This window comes from Eleutherodactylus coqui, chromosome 3 (genome assembly GCF_035609145.1).
Source record: "Eleutherodactylus coqui strain aEleCoq1 chromosome 3, aEleCoq1.hap1, whole genome shotgun sequence".
NCBI lineage: Eukaryota > Metazoa > Chordata > Amphibia > Anura > Eleutherodactylidae > Eleutherodactylus > Eleutherodactylus coqui.
The window spans coordinates 260,230,112-260,249,982 of NC_089839.1; the positions used below are offsets into that span (position 1 = coordinate 260,230,112).

A 19,871-nucleotide genomic window follows, 5' to 3' on the forward strand; every position below is an offset into this window, starting at 1 on the left:
TATCTACATAGGAAAATGTTGGTTTTTTTTGTGCTGGCCTAACTATTTGTACTGATCCATAATTGAAGGCATTGATTTCAAATGTGAAATAATGCATCGGGTCAAAACGTTTTGCAAATGAGAAATGTTTGTTTCCATATTGTTCAGTTAAAATTGAGGAATTACCCAACTTGTAAAGAACATAATAACACATAATATTAGTCTATACATAGTACAATATTTGTACTATAGTAGGGACTTGTTTTGTATAGCGCCAACTTATTCCGCAGCGCTTTCAGGTAATTTTTATTACTCATTTTACCAACCTCGGAAGGATGGAAGGCTGAGTCCACCTTAAGCCGGTTATCTGAACCATGCGGGGATTGGACTCGCAACCTTCAGGCCGTGAGCAAGAGGTTAGGAGTGCAGCCTGCTGCCGTAACACTCTGCACCAGGGTTGTTGCAATGCAAACACCAGCAGTAGTCGCCATCATGGTTCTGCTCCAGAGCAGATCTGTGTTCCTTGGTGTTAATGTCCTGGTGGAGGCGTTCTCCTTGCTCTTCCCTCAGAGCTCCAAGATGGGTGGGTGGGGTGGCAATAGTTTGACCCCAGTCTATGAAAAGAAGTCATCGAAGTTTGAATGGTGTACTCATTCTACATTCTTTTTTGCCCTGGAACTGCTAAGAAAGTTTGTCATGATGTCAGAAAAAGACCGAGCATCTCTTTCTATGCTTCTCACTGTGTTCACAAATTCTCTGTTCTTGACTAATTCCTAATTTGAATCCTAATCCATCTAATTTGTCTATTGAAGTTATTATACTGCAGTAGGATTCATGTATAATACCGTGCTTCCCCGATAATAGGACCTAAAATGAGACCTACCCCGGTTTTGGGGGGAGGCTTGAAATATAAGGCCTCATTCAAAAATAAGACCTAGCTAACCTGCATTTAAAAAAATCAATACTCCCCTGGTTTGCGGCATCCTGATGCCTCGGGATGATCTCCGGCAGTGCTGCGGCAAACTACAGTGTCCTCCGCTCTAACATCTTAGCTTCTTTCTGCTGACGGGGCTTTGAATACCCCACCCCCAGCAAAGAGAGCGCTGTGATTGGATCGAGCGCCAGCCAATCGCAGCCATTCAGTGATGTCATTTGTGTACAATGGACGCATAATTAAGTCTGTTTAGCAAAACCAATATCGTCTATTTCTGGGAAAACTGGACCTGGCCGGAATAAACGAATGGGATATTTCAATGAAGACCAATTGTTATGCGGTCAGCAAATTTGATGTAGGCCAGTTTATTAGTGATTATTAAACGGATAATCTGGCATAAAATGCCATAAACGCCATCAATGTTGTATGGCTTGTTAAACCGTGCTGATCGCGCAAACTGGTCGCCCAGAGTTTGCAAAGAGGGTCACTTTCTTGGGAAAAATTCTGTGTGAGGTTTTCAGTAAGCGCTGATTTAGCACTTTATCGGTTTAAAAAACTTAGAGCGGAATCTTTTTGTTTTTAGAACTTTTTTTTTCCCCTAAAAATATATTCTGTATGGTGCGTCCGGAAAAGATAGCACATATGGTCCTATCTCTTGGCAGAATACGCCAGCCACTCCTATGAGAGCCGTCAGAAAAGGGAAGGGGGAAGGGAGTTTAGTAGCAGCTAGTGTTGCTAAAGTTCCTCCCACCTCCCCTTGCTGGCAGTTCCCATAGGCTTCTATGGGAGCCTATATTGCCACTATCAGCCGGCAAGGGGTGGGCGAGAGACCTTAGCAGCACTATGGTCTATCCCCCAGTCCACAGAATAACGGGCTGTGGCGTATACATGTCACAGCCCGGCCGTGTGAACAGGCAAGAAACCAGGAGATGTAGCTGCGACTTGGTCACAGCTTTCTTTCGTCCTTGCGTTTTTCAGTCGCGATGCAGGCGGCTGAAGATCGCAACACCCGTGTGCAAGAGGCCTCGAAGTGTTATAATAGGGTGTAATCATAGAATTGTGAGTTGGAAGGGACCTCCAGGGTCATCTGGTCCAACCCCCTGCTCAGTGCAGGATTCACTAAATCATCCCAGACAGATATTTGTCCAGCCTTTGCTTGAAGACTTCCATTGAAGGAGAACTCACCACCTCCCGTGGTAACCTGTTCCATTCATTGTTAACCAGCACTGTCAGAAAAGGTCTTCTAATATCTAATCTATATCTCCTCCCTTTCAGTTTCATCCCAGTGCTTCTAGTCTCTCCTTGTACAAATGGGGGCTTTTTCTTAACCTGTACTTTGAAAAAAAACTATAGTTAGCAGCTGCCTGTTCCGAGGGGAAAGAGGGGTGGGCAGGGGCAGAAAGACTCATGTAGGAGAAAAATAAGGCTGTTTGGTCGTGACTCATATAAACCTGATTTCTACTGCGCACCACTTTCCAATTAGACAAACGTAATCTAACCTGTGTGTCTCTATATAATGTCAGAAGAGGAGCCAACCAGGGGACCCCCTCTAGCATATACGGAGATGGTCTCCCATGAAATATAGTTGTTCATACACTGATTAGTCTATGGGCACTGTGCAAGATGGATCCATAATGCCTCTATGAAAGCGATCCGTTTGAGGAGACCTTGCAGGGTTGCTATGTAAGACATGTCCGTTTATGTCAACTTTCAGAAGTTACTTGCGTTAGTAATTCTTTTCTTCTTCCTCAGGCTTTCAGCTATATTGATACCACTTCAGATAACATACAGTGATGTATCTAAAGAGTTACACGATCTGGTCAAAACCTTTAGGTGAGTTTTTATTAAATTTTTTCTTCATAACCTGACATTTTCCACTTGAGACTATATTTTATGTTCACATGGCATAAATCTGCATTGGATTTTTCTGACAGATTTAATTGAAAATCCACAATGGAATCCCTGTGGTTGCTGCAGATCTCTGGCACAGATTTTCAGATTGTCTGAGCTGTGGATCCGCAGGTGGATTTAGCTAAGCCAATGGAAAAAAATCTGCATGTGGATTTTCCAATGTGGAATCCGTGGCAAGAAGTGATCTATCCGTTATCTGCTTATGAAAAAAGTCTGCGCCATATACACTGTGGCTCGAGTTCACATTTCATCAAGCGGGACACTGCAGCATGTGGATTACACAATGGATTTGATGGCAAAAAAACGTACAGTGAACATACCCTTAGGATACACTATTATTGAAGGTCCTGCCATATTCGCTTATCTAGGCCTCATTCACACAAGCGTGTTTTGCTCGTATGATGCACGCTTCTAAAAGAACCAATGGGTTCTTATAGAAGCGTTTATATGCATGGAATTAGAAGTGCAAAACAGCGCGCAATACAAAAAAAAAGATAGGTGTGTGTTTTGCAGGACTTTCCATTAACTCCTATGGGAGCATGGGCTAATGGAAACTCCTGCGCACAGAATAGCTTCCCAGCAGCAGGGTATTTAAAAGGTGCTTCTGATCAGAAGAACCTTTTAAATTTCCCGCTGTTAACTCCTTTGTCCCCGCGGGGATGAGGGGACTCCCCTAAGGTTCTGTTAATCCCTGCGGGGAGTCATGTCCTCACTGAACACTGACAGCACTTTCACGGTGTTCAGTGATGAGGACTGCAGTGGGGACAAAAGAATCCCCTGCCACAGCTGTGGCAGATGCCCCCGGTGCCATCCCATTGATGTCAATGGGGCCGGTGCTGCTGCTTGCCCATTGCCAGCAATGGGATGGCGGTAAACCCCCCGCTTTGATGATTTTCAGGGGGGAAAGGGGAAAGCTTGAAATATAAGCCGTACCTCAAAAATAATCCCTAGCTGTAGAAAAAAAAAATTTAACTCTTCTAGAAGCGCTGTTCAGCTCTTATACCTGTCCCTGGCAGTCGTCTTCTTTTCGTCCCCGCTGCAGTCCCCTCGTCACTGAACACTGTAACAGTGTTCAGCATAAGGGGACCTCCGTAAAGCAGCTGCTCCAGTGAACGCGCAAAGTCTCATGCGCTGCACAAATGAAACTTTTCCCATTCATGTGTTTTCCGTTCATGCTAGCAGTGTTTCGTTTGTTTTTTTGGGGGGGGGGGTTGCGCACAAAGGCGTGCAAAAAAAACACGCTTGTCTGAATGAGGTCCTATAGTGCAGAGACCTCATTTTATCTGGCTTCCTGAGCAATATGTTGGAGGAAGTGGCAGCCTAAAACTAGCCTAATACTGCACAGCTTTTTTAGAACCCTGTAATCGTAAAGGGATTGTCCAGGAACTTTACTATTGATGACCCATCCTCAGTATTGACAGACTTCATCCCTGGCTGGATGAAGTAGCACAGCATGCTGCTCTATTTTTCATTCGGGATTGTAAGCTAGATCTGTGCCATAAGCTCTGAATCGAACCTCCCAACATAAATGTGAACCTGGCTTTACCCCAGCCGATCAACTATTGATTACCTATTTTTATCTGGAAAACCCCTTTAACTCCCTGCACTGTGGATGCTTATTCAGTGGGGCAGATTTACTAATACTGTGTAATGTTAGACAGTGCAAGCTCAGACTAAACGACTGTCTTAAAATATGCCAGATTTATCACAGGTTCATTCTGGATGATAAATCTGGTGTCTCTTTAGACTGTCCAGACTAAATTTTATAGCCCATATCAATTAGCTGGGTTTTTTGCACCTGATGTTGCAGTAGGCCACGCTCCGTTTCCTACTTAGCCGTGCCGTATTGTGGGCGTACCTAAAACGCATCATAAATATGGTGCAAAGCAGATAAGATTGCTGCTGTGTCTGGGCTGGACACACAAGTCCTCGTCTGGATCAGATGTAATTTGTTGTCCTAAAAGGATGTTTATACACACAATACACTAACACGGAGGACACAATATTATTCTAGAAGTGGTGGAATGGGAAATCTGAGCCTTGCCTAATAATAGTATGAGAGCCTACCTAAAAGCAGAGCACTCACCCTGATGAGGCCAACCTCATGTCAGGAACCTGGGGCAACCATGACTCTCCCAAGTTGGAGACTGATTATCGATTGTAGTAAACAATATTCCTAACTACGAACGGCCACTTGTCAGTATGTGAGTGCTTCTGAAGCTCTGCCTCTGGTGATGTCATTGCTCCCCCCATGATGACGTCATCCTCCTCCACCCACCCATTAGTCTAGTTAGATTGTCTTTGTCTATAATTGTCTTACTTTTTACAACATGATGGTAGACCCTGTTACAGATTTTGCATGGAGCTCACTTGCCTCAAGTTACACACATGAGCAGGAAATTGAATCGAGTCCCACGGGGGCAAGAACTGATGTGAGCGATTAGCCTTCTGTGTACCACCCTGCTGAACGTTATATACATAATGGACAAGAAATATGGGCCCTTTTAGATGAGCCGATTTATTGTTTCAACGAGCGAATGATGTCACTCTGTTTATACAGGCAGATCCATCGTTGTCTCGTTGATGAGAAACCGTTCAGTCTTTCACATTTGCTGTATAAGTGAATGAAAAGGACTGAATGAGCTTTAAACTGAGCGATAGGTGAGCGATCCAACAATGACTATGTCTGCACAACGCTTATTATTCGGCATTTGGTCGTTGACTCGTGTTTAAACTTAACGATTAGAGATGAGAGAGCATACTCGCTAAGGGTAATTACTCGATCGAGCATTGCCCTTAGCGAGTACCTGCCCGCTTGGAAGAAAAGATTCGGCTGCCGGCGGCAGGCAGGGAGCGGCAGGGTAGAGCCGAGAGGAACGGAGGGGAGATCTCGCTCTCCCTTTCTCCCCCTGCTTCCCCCTGCTCACTGCCGCAACTCACCGCTCACCCGCGCCGGCAGCCGAACCTTTTTTTCCAAGCGGGCAGGTACTCGCTAAGGGCAATGCTCGATCGAGTAATTACCCTTAGCGAGTATGCTCTCTCATCTCTATTAACGATTATCGTTCACTTTCCATCGTTTGAACACTTTTTTAAATGTAACCATTCAGTCTAAAAGCCCGCTATATAGTACAAGAAGTTCAGTCTGATTAGTTATGATAATTTATCTTTATAACCTGTTCAGTTGGGCTTTCATGTATTAGTCGATTTTTAACCCTTGAGAGGTTTTACATTAGGGAATGGGACAACTTTTCCTCACTCCAAGAAAAAAACAAGTGATTTTGGCATTAAAAGGCTGCTGCGATGATACCGGTGACCTCTGCCCTCTTTGTCTTGGAGGCTGAGAGAAATGACAGTCTGTTGTCACAAAGTCCAATGGCAGGGACGAACAGACGGGGTGCTCATCACTGAGCTGCAATTTTCCCCTTCACTGAGTCCTTCAGAAACACTTCTAGTTCATCCTATTTGCTGCAACATTTTAGTCCACTCTGTACAGATGAGAAAAAGCTCTAAGGAGATCTCCGAAGACATTTTAGTAGTGTTCTAGTTCATTCTCAGCAATGTCCCAGCGTGCCTGTACGCTTTAGTTACCAAAACTGAGATGTCACATTATTCTCTAGAGGGCGTCTGTCTGTCGGGCCGCCAAGTAAGCTAAAAGGTAAATCATTTGCTTCACTTGGGCTATCAGATCTAGTACCTGGCTAACTTGGTACATGGCAAGGCTTTGGAGTGGAGTTCCACCCTTGGTTATAGGGGCTCTGTGCTTTATGTAAATGTATATGACAAAGCTTCAACACGGCAAATGCTAAGACTAGGTTCACATCCATGTTGGCGGCTTCGCTTGGAGCCTCTGTCGTAAAATACTGCACTATTCCATCGGGGAACCTTTCTCTTTACATGCCAGTCAAATGTACCCCATTCTAATCATTATACGCACTTTTGGTTTGTCTGTTCAGCTCTATCCACAGAGCTGTACAATGGCAACCAATGGTGGAAATGTGACCCTAGCCTTAAGGCCTATTTACATGCAAAGATAATCTTTCAAAGGACTAAAAGATTGAAAGATGTTGCGATCTATTTGCATAAAGTGTTAATGGCCATTAATGACCATTAACACTTTATCATCTTCATTTGCATGTAAAAGGGCCTTTAGGAGCTGTTTGCAGAGCACAGCGTGTGATTAATTACACGCCCAGCTGTGCACACAGCTGCATTGTTCTGCTTGCAGCTAACGGCAGATTACAATGTTATCTGCTGTCTCCCTGTGGTCTACTGTGAGATAAATGTGTTTGCTTTACCTCTCAGTAGCAGAACGATGGATTTTAAGTTCACCTTTAAAATCATCGTTCAAACGAAAAGTGCACGATGGCAGTGTTTACGTGTAACGATTATTGCTCATTTGTGGTTGTTTGAATAGATTTTGAGCGATAATCGTTACATGTAAATGGGCCTTAACTCTTTCTAGTATGCAGGGTAATTACAAATGATCTTCCTGATTTGAAACACTCATAACTCACATTTTTATGACAATCAGATACATAAATTTGATATAACTGGAAACCTACACTCAAAGTTTTTTTGCACTACATCAAAAATGTTTTCCACATCAGAGATGTTTAATGTGAGTCCACTTTGTCATTCAACACACATGGAGCCTGTAGTCAAGTACTTGTTATACATGTTGTATCGCATCACGACCGACTGATGTAATGGCTTTTATGATGCATCCTCACAGATCATACATGGTGGGTGGTAAGGGGTCATGTAGACTCTAACACTCCCCCAGAGAAACATCACAAGTTGTAAGGTCCGGGAGACGTGGAGGCCAAGGAAGAAGGTCAATCGGCTTAGTAGTCGCCTACCCAGCTTACTTCTGACTTTATTGGGGGAGAAGAGGAGGGGTGGCCTGTCCTGTTTGAAGATGAGACCTGGGATTTCTTGTTCTAACTGCGGCAGTAGTCGTATTTGTAGCGTTGAAGTACAAAATTTTCAGGATTGTTTCTTCATGGAAAAAGGGTCCTACGCTTTCCTGCAGGTCGTAGTGCAAAACACATTCCCCTTGGGGGAGCCTCGCATATGCTCTACGTAGACAGGTGGGTTTACCCTCTCCCAGGTCTGACATTACGTTTGGTAAGGCCCCCTGCACACGGGCGGAAATTCCGCGGCGGGCTTTCCCGTAGAATTTCCGCCCGGGGCCGCTGCCATAGGATTGCATTAGAAAACGCAGTCCTATGCAGACGGAAGCGATTTGTCCACGTGAAATCACGCGCGGAAAACAAATCGCGGAACATTCTATTTCTGTGCAGTCTCGCAGAGGCCTGCTCAGAAATGTCAGTAGTGCCGGGCCGGCTCCACTCTGCGTATGCATCGGCTGGCCGGTAGCCAGCACATCACAAAGCCGGAGGCGCGGGAGCAGGTGAGACCCCCATTGGTCCCTGCAGGGGCACGGATCAGGCAGCGGCATCCGACCCCGGCCGTCTGCAGGCGGCCCAACTGTGTCCGAAAGGTGGAAGGCAGCTTCACCACTAAACACTGAAGGCTCCATGCATCCATCGCTTTCCATTACAGTCGAAATACCCATGCAGAAAGAACACATCCTTGCTTTGTCTGGTTTCAGGGCTGGTAACGATTGCAATCAATAGGGAAAACATCGCAAACGTTTGCGCAGAATCTCCTTTTTTCACTACCATTAACAAATTGTGCGCCCGCTGCGTGGATCCTCTCCAAACTTTGTTTGACGATGACCTTGCACAGTAATAACAGACTGAAAGCCGTGAAAATCAAGGACACAACATACTCTCCTGTCTGCCTTGATACTTTAAAACCTTTTGGGCCTCATTTACCAAAACTGCCCAACAGTAAGATGCCCTTGTTGCCTGTAGCAACCAATCACAGTGCAGCTTTCATTTCTTAACCTCTTGAGGTTAAATGAGAGCTGTGCTGTGATTGGTTGCTTTGGACAACCAGGCCCGTCTTACTGTTTGCTAAATTACAATTTTTGAGTTTTTTTGTTTCTATGTATATCAAATTTCTGTATCTGAGTGTCATTAAATGTGAGTTATGAGGGTTTCAAAGAGGGAAGATCATTTGGAATAACTCTGTACATTTGGGGAGACTTGTACCTGCATTTATCACCAGTTTCCCTCGGCAATCTCTAACTTTTAGTTGTGTTATGATGCCTTCTGTACACTGCAGAAGAGGAAAACTGCAGATTCTGCTCCTTAGCCATAATGGAGGCATGAAAGGCGCTAGAGAAGTCCTGAGCAGTATAGCTGCAATTCACTAGCTGGCTGCTGTAGCGATGTCTCTGGGTTTCTCTCCTCCTTCCTTCTTCCTCCTCCCTCACTTCTCCATAGACTCCTATTAAAAGGTAAAGGCCCCTGGTTGAAGCACAAAGTTGTGACTGACTCTTAGGCTGTTGGATTTGCCGCAGAATTTCGCCCCATTCCGTTAGCAGCGCTGCACAACAAATAAACAGAATACACCTGCAGAAGACCCCTATATGATGCAGACCCCTCTGTGGTTAGAAGGCAGCTGGCCCCACTACATGTCTTTCTCTGCCGTAGGAGATCAAGTTTACTAAGACTTCCCTCCCCCTTATCAAACCCCTCCCCTGAGGGGACTGAAGATATCCACAATCCTGCAGACTGATAAACTGCGGACAAGTTATTCTCCTTACTTCTGGCATTATTCTAAAGTTTGCTGTTGTAAATGCCCACAGAACTCTTTCACTTTGGCAATCAGTGGTTTGAGATCAGAGGCTTCACCAATAGGATCTTCTCATACTCTTCTTCTGATATAGATAGAACTGGGTTTCCCCTTTAAATGCACTGAAGGGAATCTTTCGCTCTGCCTTGTCTTCTATAGCGTTTAACATGCGGTGTTATGAGTTATTTTTAGGTTTCCTGTAAATCTCGAGTTTCTTTAGCTTTCATGCATGTTTTTGTCATGTTTGGTGCACTTAATTGGTAAATCAGATATGTGATAGAGATTACTAAATAAGATACGATGAGTTGTATAGAGGTCTTAAAATCCAAGCTTATGCACAAATGGTGTGACCTATAATAGCCATTGCAGTTATGTTGTCCAGCTAAATGTATGGGCTCGTGGAAGCAGCCGCGCTCAGTCCAGGCCTGGGAGGATTACACTTCCCTGCAGCTGCTGCTCTATGCATCTGGTGGACCCCTTATAGCCCCACCTATACAATGAGAGGCTAGTCCTCTCCTATGCATGCTCCAACAATGGTGGGGAAGGTAAATACAATCCTTTTATATACGGGTTCAATTGCTTTTGCTCCTATAAGTTTAGCTGGAGCTGACAGATTCACTTTAACCCTTTCCAATCCAATTTGTATCCTGGTTTTCCTAGGAGGTTTACTCTTTTTCTGCAGTTATACAACAGTGCTATCTGCTGGCTAAAGCCAGTACTGCATGAGGTGACACTTTGGATAGGCTCCGACAGCAGAGAGGCTGGCAATATACAGTAAGAGAACCCCGACGGATGTCTTCAAACATCGGAGCTGTACGGCCTTAAATCATAATGTCTTCAGAGGTCAGACAGTGGATTGGAAGGGGTTAAAGACTGTTTCCAAGTTCCATCAACACTTCTGTCCTCACCACTTCAGTCTTTGTTTGCTTTGGCTGCAGAGCTTGCACTCCATGTACACATGTGACCAATGCCCCCCCGCCCCTGGCCTCTGCTCTCTAGCCATATATTGCCGATACCCTGCCATGTTATAATTGCTGTCTTATAGATACTATCTCCATTTGGCTACTTTTTTGTATTTTTTTTATTTATTTTGAATGGGGAAAAGGCAGTGCGACAAAACCTATGTTATGTTATATGTGGCTAGGTGTGGAGAGGATGCAAGAAGACATTGATTCTCTGATCCATAACTTTACAAAGGAAGATTTCCCCTGCTGCTGAACTTCGCTTTTTCCACGGATGGCTTCCCTTATCCTTCAATACCCCCCTGGACACCTGGCGGTAGCTTGCATCCAGAATTACTTGAGTTGGAGCAAAGGAAATGTGGCCTGGAATGACTTGCGGTATCAGTTCTGAGTGAATGAAGACAAGGAACTTTCTGCTGCTTTTTTGCCGGCCGTTTAGACCAGGGGTCCCCAACTCCAGTCCTCAGGGACCACCAACTGGTCATGTTTTTAGGATATCCTATGGTAAGAACACCTGTGGCAATGTCTCAGGACCGTCAATAATTACATCGCCTGTGCAACACTGAGGAAATCCTAAAAACATGGCCTGTTGGCGGTCCCTGAGGACTGGTGTTGGGGAACACTGGTTTAGACAACAGGATTTGCAATCTATGGACTGCCACCCAGTGTACTGCCTTTGTGCCAGGCTTTCCTTGCAGCAAGCGCTGGGGGCCTCCTGCTGTGGTTGCATTTCAGACATTAGATCTCTCATAGCCAATAGCTTTCCTGTGGGAGACTATGGGAGGATAGTGTGCTGCCCCTAGTGTATTGTGTCATAGTATTTTAAAGGGCCAGTATGCCAGTTTTTCAGTAGTGGACTAACATCTGTGTCCCTCTGCCTGGAAGTCTGAACTTTTCTAATACAGCTTCAGATTCCACACTTGTACTGTCATCAGGCCTTAGTCCTTACCTAGTGGACATATACATCCAATATGGCCAGTTACTTATACCAGTACTATGACCTTGCTTTAAGTCACAAAGTCATGGTTGATTAATGCCTGCATTCCTGATCTTATATGGCTCCAGAGTGGCTTATAATGCCCATTCAGTTCAGTTTTTTTGGTCTATGATTTGCGGCTACCCTTGATCCGTTACTCTGCAAACCAGGAGAGTGGCCTGCTAAATATTATCTTACCTCCTGACAGCAGAAATATTTCCACTTTTTGCAGTACCTATTTACACTAGATGGTGATAATGGGCTGAGAACACATCAAATCTATAGTCACAAGGAAGCATACGCACTTTGCATCTTCATTGGAACGTTGGAAACTAGAAGCTAAAAAGACCTTCCATCACAGCTCTGAACCAGACTGGGTTGCAACAGGTCCTCAGGAACATGGATCTCCTTCTCAACAGTCTTCCTCTGGTTCCTCTTCGATGACAGATCACAGCCATTCCTCCAGGGAAGTTGCTAAAAGAGCTGCCAGTAACTTTTTACAGAACTCTCCTTACTCTAATGGGCCTTCCTCTAAGATAGGATCTCATAGCACCATTACTGAAGACCTCTCTTGCAACCTTCAATCTTACCCAGGTTCAGACAGCCCTTTAACTACTAACACATTGAAGAAGCTGTTAATGTAACTTCAGAAGATATTTCCTGAGATAATCAGATTTCCAGTCAGGTACAGTCTCTAATATTGATCATCTCGCTACTTGCACAGCTCACATTGAACAAAGAATGGAAAAATCTTCCACTACGCATAAGGAGGAGGAGGTTTCTCATCTGCGGAAAAAAAGTTATAGACCTTAAAGACATTTCGAAGTATTCCACAATACCTTCAGCCGACCTTTCTTAATTTCTACTAAGCTCTTTCAAATTCCGTCCTCATCAGTGTTGGTGTGCGCCATTGATAGAACACATAGAATCCCTGAAGATCATTCTATTCCAGAGGCCACTTCAAGGGATGTCTTGGCTCGGATCCACTTTTATCAAACCAAAGAGAAACTCTTATTTGAGGGAAGACAAAGAGGATCTCTACGAGCCACATACAATAACATATTGATGTTCTCCAATGACCTTGCAACTTCGCAGACAATTCTCCACTGTCACGTCTGCGTGGTGCCAATATCAAATACAAATAGTGCTTCCCTACCAAGCTTCTTGTTTCAAGAAATGGAGCATCATATGTTGCAGCAATTGTAGCAGATGGCGTGTCTCTTCTGAAGATATGGGGATATCCCTGTCGACCAAGCTGCACCTTCCTCAACAAGGAAGTCCCCACTGTGGATCACTCAAGATTGGTCATCTACTGGCAAGAATGGTAGTCCTTCCTAATTAATCGATACTTTTAATGATGACCTTTCTCTTTCATTATTAACCCTTTGCAATCCAATTTGTGTATCCTCGTTTTCCTAGGGGGCTTACTCTTTTTCTACTGTTATACAATGGCGCTATATGCTGGCTAAAGCCAGTACTGCATGAGGTGACACGTTGGATAGGCTCCAACAGCAGAGAGACTGGCAATATACAGTAAGAGAACCCCAACGGATGTCTTCCAACATCGGAGTTGTACAGCCTTAAATCATAATGTCTTCAGAGGTCAGACAGTGGATTGGAAAGGGTTAAACTTTCATCTACATTATGGAGCTGTTTAGAATAATGGATATTAATAATACACCCCAATTTTTATTCCCCTTCAGTGCTGTGTGACTGAGCTCGGTCGTATACCATCTTTATTTTTATGTTTTGGATGTAGAGAAAGCATTTGACTGGATCCACTGGGGCTATTTAGAAGCTACTTTAAAAAGGGCCCATCGGGTCTGCGATCTTGTCATTGTACTCAACCCCCTCTGCATGGGTCTTTTCATCTGGGTGTATTCCCTTTCATTCGCAGTTTCGGATTGTACTAGACAGGGCTGCCCTTTCTCACCTCTACATTGTGTAAATCATTTCATTTGCATAGTGGGTTTTATTTCCTTGGCTTTTTAAGTCTACATCATGCAATTCATTCCCGTTTTATCTGTAAGCCCATTTCCCATGTCTGCTTTTACCTTTTTCTCCCTTTTTCTCCCTATCTACTCGTGCATCCAAAGAGATTTCTATATTTTACTGACTTTTTTTCCCCCCTGGCTTCCTAAAGTAAGTTGTCTTTTTGTTTTTTTCACATATGCTACGGTGGGAGCAAGATTTTAAACAGCATTTTCGTTTGGAGGATTGGAGATCAGCTCTGTCCTGGATTAAAGGGTTTTCCCATAGAATTAAACATTAGGAGTCCTTGCAGAAAATATTTGTGTTTGGTACCTAACTCCGGCCAGACTTGCTAAAATGAGCAATTCCCTCTCTGAAATGTGTTGGTCGGGTTGTGGACTCAAAGACACTTGTATTCACATGTGGTGGTCTTGCCCTTTTGTTCGTTCTTTCTGGAATGTGATCTTTGATTTTGCTTATACTGTAACACGTCGTTATGTGGCCCCCGATTCGGGACAGGCTCTTTGTTTTCTAAATACGGATAGGTTACCATCCTTTTCTTCAGTTCTTATTTCTCATATTTTCCTTGCATCTCGTTTGACGATTGCCAAGAAATGGAAGTCCATAATTGTGGTGGCCCATATGAAACAATGTGACATTAATTCCACCTGTTCAGATTTAGCTTCTGTCAGCCCCATTCCTCCCATACCCTACTGAATGGGTGGTGGATGCTTTATCCTTAACCTTTACTTATCTTGTAAGTATGCAAATAAGTTTGGATTATTGCCTTTAGTGTTTGTTAAATGTTTGAAAATATTTTTAATAAAGAAAGCATTACTCGAAAAACATATGTCATGTCTTGGGCCCCAGACCGTTGTATACGCATGCGTTGCATTAGTGGGTTAGTTAAGAGAACCTGCAGTGCAATTAAAAGTGATGGACAGGCTTGTTTGTGAGGAGAGATTAAAGAGACAAGGGGGTGAGACTGCTATTGTGCCACACGTGGACTTCTGTGGGTGACCGTGTGGGATCAGGAGAGCGGATGAGTACACAAAATACATTGCCCAGCTCCCCGTAACTTTAGTTTATGGTGCTTGTTGGGAGGTGATGGGTTAAACCCAAAGCATATGAGATACTGGAGGTCTAGTAAGGTGATTGTGTAATATGTTGTGTACATTACATTGGTAAAGTGTGTTCTCTCGGACCACCTCTTATTTCTGGGGCAAAAGGGATTTATAACCCAATCGGACCCCGTTGGCGCTGCTGAAGACGTTTGAGCACTCGATCAGTCCTTTCTGTACTGAAAAATGGAGTTGCTCTAAGTTCAGACTTGCACAGTATGATTTTCACACACTTATCTATGACCTATCAGAAGATCTTTTTAGGCGGATTTCCACATTAGGTTTGGTTTACTGAATGAAAAACAACTGTTAAAGATAAGGTAACCTAAAGACACCCATACACTTATACATCCGAATTTATAAACTAGCCCCCTCAGTTTATTAATGCTGGACTTGGAGAAATGTCCCTGTCTCTTTATTACTTTGAGATGGTGAACTACTAGTTTAGTTTTTAATTAGCTTGTCCCCGCTTCTCTTCTGGATACAGATGTTCTCCGCTCCAAGCGCCCAGCTTTCATACAGCCGAGCGCTCCCAGCCGAGGATGCAGAAGACAAGCGGGATGTCCCCGCTTGTCTTCTGCATCTAGATGTTTTCTGCACGGAGCGCTCCGTGCCAGGTATGGAGAACAGGGCTGGACTGCTCTGTTCTTCATACTCAGCCTGTTATCAGGGAGCAGGATACAGCTGAAACAATGGTATCAGCTGTATCCCGCTGTGAATCCCTGATAAGGCTCATCGTCTTCAGCACGCTGAAAGACAACGATGAGCAACGGGATAACGAAAACTGTATGATGTCCGTGCAGTTAGACACAACAATCATCGCTCAAACGGCTTTTGAACGATAATCGTTGTCTAAATGGGCCTTTAGGGTCTTTTCACACAGTTTTTGTTTCCCCTGTGGGTTTCTGTCTCGAGCGTCTGTTGGAATAGCTGTAAACTGCTATCCAATGGAACCATAGGCTTTATTGTGTCAAACAACGACCACTTTGGTCCTCTTGGATTCTGTTCCTTTACGCTTTTCAGTCTAAAGTGCAGTAGTCAACTACACTCTTCTGTTTTCTCAAAATGCTGCTAAGGAATCAAACTGGTCAAACGGAGGCCAAAATAGTCACCGATTCATTAAAGCCTAGGATTCCGTTGGAATTCTGTTTACACTAATGTTAATGAACGCCAAGATGGAAACAGAATGTAGCAAAAGTCATTATGGAAAGATCCTTAATAATATTTGCTAAGACCCACAGTGTGATCGTTTTTGGGGTTTTTTTGGAAGAGGGGGGGGGGGTCTGTTTCTACATATAAACTGCGCCGCTTTTGTCCTTGTTCTTTGGTATCGCAGTTGAGACCCATTGAGAACGCGGAGATACTACATTTATATTTTTTTATGTATATTCTCTTAATATGTAAAGAGGGGGAAAGGTGAGGTATTGACTTTCTTATTTTGTACTTTTTTAAAATTAAAAGAATATATATTTTACTTGTGTCCTAATAGTGGACTTTGAAGTTCACTTTTGGTCATTTTTAGAATACAATTCAATACTTTAGTATTGCAGTGTGTTCTGTTGGCCTATGAAACTCGTCGTTAAGGGGCTGATCTACGATGCCGGGTACAACTGATGGAAAGAGGGGATGTTTTGTATGTTTGTTTTAGAATATTAAAGATGATATCCCACCAAAAACAATTCTCACCCGGCAAGAGGATATTTGTATGATCAGCGAGGGTCTGGCTGCCGGCATGCAGAGCACACAGTTTCCATTGTGAATAGAGCAGTGGCGCATAGGTGATAAATGGGTTTTGATTGGGATTGGGATAATCAAGAACAACCACTCTGTTCACTCTTATATGTGGGCTCCATCGGATAGCTTAGTATTCCCGACTTGACGTTGCCATTCTCTTGATGGGTAAGGGTTCCAGAGGTGGGACCCCCATTTATCAGAAGCATTTAGAGCATATTGTCATAACTTTAACTTTTACAGTGATAATCGGCACAGGGGCTCCAGAAATGTGGTGCAAATGCATTACTAACTCTCCTAAGCAATGTATCTGTGCTTACAAGTAGTTGGCATGGAATAACCTTGCCTCTTACAGGTGGGATTTTTGTATGAGCAATCCCTCTTGATATAACAGCTCGAATAGCCTATTAATGGCAGTGACCAGTGTTAGGAGCTTGCCAATCAATAAGAACATTGACTAGAAGTTAATAGACACAACTATCTGCAGCGACTAGTGCTTGTGTACATGGACATCACCTCCCCATGCTTCAATCAATAGCTCGACATTGCACAGCACTCGCTGCTCCTTGGCCTGTTTGTTGGCATGTCCCCAGATGAATCCGGCCTGTCTCTGTCACTTATCTCCAGCCTAGCAGATTTACAGCATTGTCACATGAGCGAAGACTGTCAGCATGATTCCTGCCGGCACGTCGCAGCATGTAGTATTCTCACCGCGTTGACGGCTTCTCTTTATAGTCATGCTATGAAGTTCATCCTATACTTCCTCCTTATTACCTGCTTAGTTTAAGGAGAGGATAAAACTAGCAAAAATTGTCATAATGGGCAATTAAAAGAATTAATTATTATATTACTGTTAAGTCTAACAAATGATTGCATTTATTTATTGAGGATCTGTGAGCCCTCCTGATGTGTTTGCGGAAATACCCTGTTTCCCCGAAAATAAGACGCGTCTTATATTAATTTTTGCTCCCAAATATGCGCTACGTCTAATTTTCAGGGGGTGTCTTATTTCCCCGCAGCAAATCCGTCTGTGGCCGCTAATCCCTTAATTGGCCAGCTTTGTGGATAAAATTTCTCAGAAATCTCGTCCACATGGGACAGCAAATCTGTCACGGCAAAGCTGGGAGAAGCCAGCGTTGTGGTGCGGATTCACCGGCCACAGAAACGGAAAAGCGTGCAGCCAGGTCGCTTTAAAACAAGCGGCTCAGTGCCGTGGGTTTTGAAGCAGCGCTTTCCCGACGGAAATCTCGCTGTTTATCGCTGTGGCCAAACTGTGAGATTTCCGCTGGAAATACGCTCTGTGAGAACCCAGCCTTAAGAATCACACAGGTTGCCTGACTCACACACAGAGCCATAAAAAATAAGGGCTGTAAAGTAACGTACCTGTCTGCAGACAGAAGTTCCTGTACCACTTGTAAAAAGGGATGGTATTGCAGCTTCCGGCCACCAGGGCGAGCTCATCACAGCAGACATGTACAGCAGGAACAGAACGTACAGTATGGACTTTTCCAGCCAGCAAGGGGAGCTCACAACAGCACACAGGGACAGGATAACAGCAGACTGTCTGCAGATCTACCTATACATCTGGAGGTAGGAGGCAACGGGGATGGCAGCAGGGGACATGCCTCTTGACTTGCCTGCACACGCTACTATGCCTTACTATCGGGGGTGCCTTATATTTGAGACTTCTGCAAATTTCAGGGGGTGCCTTATTTTCGGGGAAACACGGTACTTGTAATTCACATGAATAGCAATGAAGTGTCTTTATTCGAAATCTGCCTTAAACACTTCCTTAGCTATTCCTCCTGGAAATATTAAAGCGACCCTCCAGTCTTGGACAAACAAAAATGGCCGCACCGTTTCTTTGACTACCTGCATTAGTATGCATCGTTAGTCTGAAACGCTACACGCTGCTTTATTTGGCCAGTGCTGCCCATGCCCTGACACAGCAGAATATAGTGTCTTAGGGCCATTCTAGATTGGACGATTGCCGGGTGCTTAAAGGGTTTTTGTCATTAAAATCCCTGTCTCCCCCAACTGGACCCTGCCTAAAGTAACAAACCGGGGTATACTCACCTCTTCTGGGACCCCGGGACGCAGCTGCAACCGGGGCTGGCATCAATGGTGGCTTCCGGGTAGACTGGCTGGACGGAAGCACATGACCGCTGAGGCCAATCGGAGGCTGCAGCATCCCGTACCCAAACTAAATGAAATTATATGTATTGCGATACTCAAAAACCTTTCTCTAGAGAGAACCTGTGTTCATTTTCTGAAGGACGTTCATGGTATTGTGCTTGAGGGGATGCTAGCGTACTTTGATCCTGTTTTGGGGTGTTCAAAGGATCACCCAAAAGGAGCTGCAGCCATGAGCTCTCGGGCAAATAACTAGCATATAGCACATTTATATCTGCATCCTGAGTAGACGCTTGGAAGGACATTTATAGCTGATGCAATGGCACGGACTAAAATCACATTTACACGGGGCCCAAACATCCATAGCAACATTTTGTTTGGCTGGTCATTGGTGTGTGTGAATAAACCCCCTGCTCTTTAGTGACAGCACCTCTCACCGTGTGAATCCAACAGTGAGGAAATAGATTTCGCAGTTGTTTGTTGCTCCCTGCGATCATTGGTCCCCTGTGCTATATAAATTGGCCTATGTGGAGGATCCTTAAACAAGCGCCAATCATGTTGATCAGTGCTCATTAAACGGCTGTTATCAAGCCATGTAAGGGGCCCTATTGCACAATCCTGTGAGTATCTTATTGGTGGGCTTTATTAATGTGTGATTCCTTTTTTTTATTTTATTTACTTTTTTCCCCCTTTTTTTCTGCTGTGAACTAGAAAAATTGCAGCATATCCTATTTTTGTGCACATTTACACTGGCAAGCGCAATATTGGTCAGAGAAACTCGGACTGATATCACTCTTGGAAACCTACCATATTTTTTCAGCAATTGCGATGTGATTTAAAACTCATCACTGCAATTGACGATTTTCAGGTGCGTGAAAATCACGTTTCGATATAAGAAAACAGAAAACCGACAGAGCACTCGCATGCACATCATATGTTATTTTATCTTTTTTTATCCCAACCCTTTTCTTTACCTTTGGTAATCTACTCCTGCTGTATTTGCTGTCCTCTTCTGCATTTCCTCACCAGGTGGGATGTGTCATATATATATATATATATAAGGGCTTTTCGATCCTTACTGCTGGTACTACATCTATCATCGTTTTCCTAGACTGGTTTAATGACATTTCCAGCACTTTATGAAGTATGTGACTGATGGTTTATCCTGTTGGTGATCCGCCTCTCAATCTATGCTGTCATTTTATTTTCCATTTCTGTTCTCTGATTGAATTCTCTATCGCCATTTTTTGTGTTTTTCAGATTTACAAACACGAATATTATTCACACAGTTCCTGAATGGTCCGTCATCGCCATCGTCCTGCTCTCTGTGTAAGTACTTCTGTCACAATGCACAAAATGCTTCAAATTCCATATTTAATATAACTTTAGATATAAATCAGATCTCCAATTACACAACTGCATAAAGCAGAGGATGCAGCGAGCCACAA

The 19,871-nt window shown here is 43.9% G+C and overlaps 1 protein-coding gene across 1 annotated transcript in view; it reads left to right on the forward strand.

Annotated features, from left to right (window-relative positions):
* The window catches only part of RPAP2 (RNA polymerase II associated protein 2), a 96,211-nt gene that overhangs the window by 36,062 nt on the left and 40,278 nt on the right, over nt 1-19,871 (forward strand). Inside the window, exons 10-11 of the mRNA XM_066597349.1 lie at nt 2,666-2,746; nt 19,684-19,752. Coding sequence (XP_066453446.1) covers nt 2,666-2,746; nt 19,684-19,752 — 150 coding nt within the window. The remainder of the gene's footprint in view (nt 1-2,665; nt 2,747-19,683; nt 19,753-19,871) is intronic.